The sequence below is a fragment of the Daucus carota genome, chromosome 3, assembly GCF_001625215.2.
Source record: "Daucus carota subsp. sativus chromosome 3, DH1 v3.0, whole genome shotgun sequence".
NCBI classification, from domain to species: Eukaryota; Viridiplantae; Streptophyta; class Magnoliopsida; order Apiales; family Apiaceae; genus Daucus; species Daucus carota.
This window is the reverse complement of record NC_030383.2, coordinates 12,645,790-12,652,004: the sequence shown is the minus strand read 5'-3', so window position 1 is coordinate 12,652,004 and position 6,215 is coordinate 12,645,790. Positions and strand designations below refer to the sequence as shown.

At 36.3% G+C, this 6,215-nt stretch overlaps 1 protein-coding gene across 1 annotated transcript; it reads left to right on the top strand.

The window, feature by feature from the left end:
- The first annotated feature begins 424 nt into the window (after positions 1 to 424).
- LOC108211628 (probable LRR receptor-like serine/threonine-protein kinase At4g36180) lies at positions 425 to 4,280 on the top strand. The gene has a single exon (XM_017383276.2). The coding sequence runs from the start codon at positions 649 to 651 to the stop codon at positions 4,039 to 4,041; it is 3,393 nt and encodes a 1,130-aa protein (XP_017238765.1). The 5' UTR covers positions 425 to 648; the 3' UTR covers positions 4,042 to 4,280.
- The last annotated feature ends 1,935 nt before the right edge of the window (positions 4,281 to 6,215 follow it).

The window sequence follows — 6,215 nt, the reverse complement described above, 5'->3', positions numbered from 1 at the left end:
TTTAATTATATAGTGTTTTTCAAGGTTTGACTTTAGTTTTGATATAGTCAAATAGGTTTTATATTTGTTTAATGTTTTGATCGTAGATTTGTTTTATGTTTTAATTTATTTATATTTTGTTTGAAACCCAATAATTTTGTTTAAAGCCCGTTAATCATAAAAGTCCGTATAAAAGCCCGCGTACGGCTTGTAGCTCGTTAATTATAAAAGTCCATATAAAAGCCCGCGTACCGACCGACCAAACTTTTAATGTTTCGGCTTTAATAGTATAGTATAGATAGTATAGATAGATTACTACTTTAATAAACTAATAATCCCTATCATTCCTACGTTATTATTACTCCTATTATTTCCAATAAAAAATTGATAAAAACACAAAACCCGGGAGCTGAGGGAAAGAATCTTTCCAGGTATAAAAAAATTGTGAATATGTCCATTCTTCGTCTTCTCTCACTTAAAAATGCATCGGGAAGGGAGAAACAACCCTACACAGCACCACTATCTGCACCAACATTAAACAAAAAACACAATTACAATACACTACTTGTAACATATCTCCAGGTTATTGATGTCTTATATTAGACGCTCCCACACCAATTAGTTTCAACACACTCCTCACTTTATACTTCTACTTCATTACCGCCATCTATGCCAACGGCTATATTTTTCTCCCTCGCCGCCGCTTTGCTACTATGCGCCGCCACTATCCTCGCCGTCGATAACAATGCTACTGAGATCGACTCATTACTTGACTTCAAGCTCAATCTCCACGATCCACGTGGCGCATTGGACGGCTGGGATTCGTCAACTCCTCGAGCTCCCTGTGACTGGCGTGGAGTGTATTGTTTCGACCACCGAGTTTACGAGCTCCGCTTGCCTCGTCTCCAACTCGCTGGTCGACTCAGTGATCAGCTTGCTAAGTTGCGCCAGCTGCGGAGGTTGAGCTTACATCACAATGCGTTTAACTCTTCTATTCCTCTTTCTCTCTCTACGCTCTCGCTCCTCCGTGCTGTTTATCTGCAGAATAATGAACTTTCCGGCGAGCTCCCGCCTGAAATTTCTAATCTCACGAATCTCGAGGTGCTTGACCTAGCAAACAATCAACTCTCCGGAAGAATCTCCGGGAACTTACCGGTACAACTCCGGTACTTAGACCTGTCAGCTAATCGATTCTCCGGTCACATCCCGAACAATTTCACCGCATCGCATAATGTACAGCTTATTAATTTCTCAATTAATCGATTATCCGGTGAGATTCCGGCGAGTGTTGGATACTTAACACAGCTGCAGTACTTGTATCTGGACTCGAATAAATTGTACGGTACTATCCCCTCTGCGATATCGAATTGTTCGTTGTTGGTGCATTTTAGTGCGGGAGATAATTTACTACGTGGACTTGTTCCGGCTAGTATTGGCGCGCTTTTGAAACTTCAAGTCGTGTCGCTTTCCGGTAATCAGCTCTCGGGTATGATTCCCGTGTCTTTTTTATGTAATGTTTCGGTAAATAGTTCTTCGATTAAGATATTGCAATTGGGGTTTAATGAGTTCACGGGAATATCACAGCCGTTAAATGCATTATGTCTTAGTGTTTTAGAAGTGTTGGAACTTCACGAGAATAACATTGATGATGTATTTCCGAGTTGGTTGACTAGTTTTTCAACACTCAGAATATTAGACATTTCGGGGAATCTATTTTCGTGGGATTTGGTAGATGGTATTGGCAAGTTGTCGAGATTGGAGGAGTTTAGAGTTGCGAATAATTCTTTGGGCGGGGGGATTCCAAGTGGTATTCGACAATGTAGGTTGTTGAGAGTACTTGATTTAGAGGGGAATAGCTTTTCGGGTTCAATTCCTGAGTTTTTAGGAGAGTTTAAAGGGTTAAAGATACTTTCTCTTGGAAGAAATAGGTTTTCAGGTTGGATTCCTCGAAGTTTAGGAACTCTTGGTGAGCTTGAATTGTTGAACTTGAGTGAGAATAAGTTGACTGGGAAGCTACCAGAAGAAGTAATGCAACTTAGCAACTTAACTACTTTGAATTTGAGTAATAATAAATTTTCAGGTGAAGTTCCAATCTATTCTGGGGACCTTAAGGGTATAATGGTTTTGAATATGAGTGGCTGTGGGTTTTCAGGGAAGGTTCCAGCTAGCATTGGAGGTTTGCTTAATCTCAAAACTCTTGATTTAAGTAAGCAGAATATATCTGGGAAGTTGCCAGTTGAGCTATTTGGGTTGCCAAGTTTACAAGTTGTGGCTTTGGAGGAGAATGTCTTATCTGGAGATGTTCCTGAAGGTTTTAGCAGTTTGTCAAGTTTGCAGTTTCTGAATCTGTCATCTAATGAATTTACCGGAGAGATTCCTGCTGAGTATGGCTTTCTTCCTTCATTGTTGGTTCTATCATTGTCTAACAATCATATCAGTGGCTTAATTCCAGTTGAGCTAGGTAATTGTTCTACTCTTGAAGTACTAGAGCTTTGCAGAAACAGCTTGACAGGCAACATTCCAGATGAAATCTCTGACTTACCTCATCTAACAGATCTTGATTTGGGTGAAAACAGGTTGACTGGTGAAATCCCAGAAAACATATCTAATTGTTTACCACTGAGTTCTTTGTTATTAAATGGAAATATGATTTCTGGTGAGATACCTGACTCGTTGTCAAGGTTATTAAACCTGACAGAGCTTGATCTTTCTTCGAATAATCTGACTGGAGATATTCCAGCAGATCTTTTTCTCATTCCTGGCTTAAAATACTTAAATTTGTCGTTTAATTATCTGGAGGGTGAAATTCCTTGGAGATTGGCTTCACAGTTTAATGATCCTTCTGTGTTTGAGAAGAACAGAAAATTATGTGGCAAGCCGTTGCACAAAGAGTGCAAGAATGAAAGAAGAAAAAAGAGAAAGAGATTGATACTGTTAATCCTTGTTATTGGGATGGGGGCAGCCATATTGGCATTCTGTTGTTGCGGATATATAATTGGTCTAGTACGATGGCGAAAAAAGTTGAGAGCCGGGCTTACTGGCGAGAAGAAGAAAAGCCCGGCACGTGGAAGCTCAGGAACAGAAAGGGGCCGTGGCAGTGGAGAAAATGGAGGTCCAAAGCTCATAATGTTCAATACAAAAATAACATATGCAGAAGCACTTGAAGCAACTAGGCATTTTGATGAGGAAAATGTATTGAGCAGAGGAAAGTATGGACTTGTGTATAAAGCCACATTTCTTGATGGAATGGTGCTTGCAATTCGTCGCCTTCCAGATACATCTGTCACTGAAGGAACTTTCCGCAAAGAAGCTGAAGCCTTGGGCAAGGTGAAACATCGAAATTTAACAGTTTTACGTGGCTATTACATTGGAGCACCAAATACTCGTCTGCTTGTTTATGATTACATGCCCAATGGCAACTTATCGACTCTCCTTCAAGAGGCATCTCATCAAGACGGTCATGTCCTTAACTGGCCAATGCGCCACCTGATTGCACTTGGCATTGCTCGTGGTCTAGCATTCCTGCACTCAAATTCAATGGTTCATGGCGATGTCAAACCCCAAAATGTGCTGTTTGATGCAGATTTTGAAGCGCATCTTTGTGACTACGGGCTAGAAAAATTGGCTTTGGCACCAAATGCAGAAGCTTCCACATCTTCCACACCGGTCGGGACATTAGGCTATGTATCACCCGAAGCAACACTAACCGGTCAAGCAAGCAAAGAAGCTGATGTTTACAGTTTCGGAATTGTGTTACTAGAGATACTAACAGGAAGGAAAGCAGTGATGTTTACAGAAGACGAGGACATTGTCAAATGGGTAAAGAAGCAGCTACAAAGAGGCCAAATTTCAGAACTTTTGGAACCTGGGTTGCTCGAGCTTGATCCAGAATCATCAGAATGGGAAGAATTTATGCTAGGCCTGAAAGTTGGGCTGCTTTGTACAACCACGGATCCTATCGAAAGGCCATCAATGACAGATGTGGTGTTCATGCTTGAAGGCTGCCGCATTGGACCGGATATTCCATCTCCAGCTGATCCAACATCCACTTCACCTCTTTGAAGATGCAGCTTTATATGTGTATCCTGTGTATTGATGTATTCATTCTTGTTTATTCATTAAACTCGATGCATTAGGCATACTTCACAAACTAGTGAGAGCAAGTCCAATGCTAGATGCTATATATCTATTGCTATTGCTATAATATAGCACCAAAAAGTGTTTTTTGGTGCTAAAATAAAACTTGCACTCCAATGCTAAGTTCTATAACTAGTTTCAAATTTAACCAACTCATTAACTTTTACCTATCTTCTATAAATTTTATTAAATATCTTAACAAATTCTTCCCTTTGGAGTTGATGGGGCAACATGGATGGATCCATCCTTGGTTTCAAATATAGAACCAAGGATGCATCTATGCATGGATGCATCCAAATATAGCACCCCTTTGGAGTTGAGTTTTTTTACTTTTGATGCTATAATATAGCAATAGAACCAAGTATAACATTGCATTGGAGTTGCTCTGAGACTCTTATATGGAGTTACACAGTGCAAATCATCAATTTTATTATAAATTCTGTTATAGAATACACATAAAACGTGATTTTAATATAAAATACTATAAAATAAATCTATTTTAAGTAATTTAACACTTAAAATTTGATTAAAAAAAAGTATATTTTCGAAACTGATTCTACAACTGAATAATTCTGGATGATTATTATTCTGTTATAGAATCATGTTGAGATATTACATAATTTTAGATGATCTTTGAAATAAAAAAATTGTATAACTTTGTTTTCGGTTTAATAATCAAAATTTGCAATTATATTTCATAAAAAATATAATAAAAAATATATTATTAATATATTTATAATGGTGTGCTATGTAACTCCATATAAGAGGTATGCTACTATGCTATGGAGTTCTACCCTATATACATTTACCGCACTCCGAAACCCACCCTAATTTTAATATGGATAAACATTTTTCTTATAAACCAATATATTAAGAAATAAATAGGGAAAACATTTTTAAATTTAAAGCTCGTGCTTTTAAGAGTCAAAATATTTGCACGCATTTTGGGACTCCTATGAAATATAGTTTTATAATATTTTTTGAGTTTTTGTGAATAAAAATTTAAATGTAAATTTTTATTAAAAAAGTTTAAAAAATATTATGAAATTATATTTTGTAGGAATTTCAAAAAATGTGCCAAAAAATAACGTAAACCTACTGCCTGTTTGACCAGTTTTAAAGGAGAAAAAAGGTGTCGCAAGAGTGTGAGGTTAGGAGTTTGTTTGTTTAAATTTAAAGCTCGTGCTTAAAATTGTTTATAATTTTAAACTGTAAAATGTTTGCTTACGTAATAAATCAGAAGTTGATTTAAAATCAGGAATAAACCAGAAACCGACTTAAAGTCATAAGTTAGTTTAAGGTACTTTTTTCCGTAACTCAATTTTTTGAACTTTTTTTCATAAAAATTAATCATAAGTCATGAATTATTTTATAAATCATTTTTATTTTTATTATCATATTTTTAATAATTCATGAATCATTAATATGTTAAAATGATTCAAATAAATATTTTGAGTAGAACTTATTAAATAAGTTACAAGTCAATTATGGTCGTAAATCATATATTCAGCCCAACACACGAGTTTCCGAGAAGGCGAAAAGCAAGCCAGTAAATGTAACAGGGGTTATGAGTCAGATACGCAGAAAGTAGCCGTTAATGATAACTTCACTCGAGCAGGCTTTTTAAAGTGATAGAAAAAGACTGAAAGACTCGCCATAATTGTGGGATATATTGGCCGTGTTTGGAAGTTAGCGGTTTGGGAAAAAATTATAGGTTTGGGGTGAGTTAGAGGTTTGATCATTTCAATCCGTTAATAATAGTGTTTGAACTGTTTGATAGTTAGCAGATTGAAATAAAGGTTTGAGCTAAAAAAACTAATTTTCAAAAAATTACAGGAGTTTTTTGGATTAGCAGTTTTGGTATGTTTCATAAAAAACTAATGAAGCAGCTATTTGCCAAACAATTTTACATGAAACCGCTAATTCAATTCACTAGTCAAAATATTTATTTCAATCAGCTAGTCAAAACATCTAATCTAATCCGCTAACAACTAACAGCTAACTGCTAATTCCCAAACAGGGCCAATAGTACGATTTGAATTAAGTTTTTTTTTATTATCTATCATCAAATATATTAAAAATGTACTAAATAAATATTA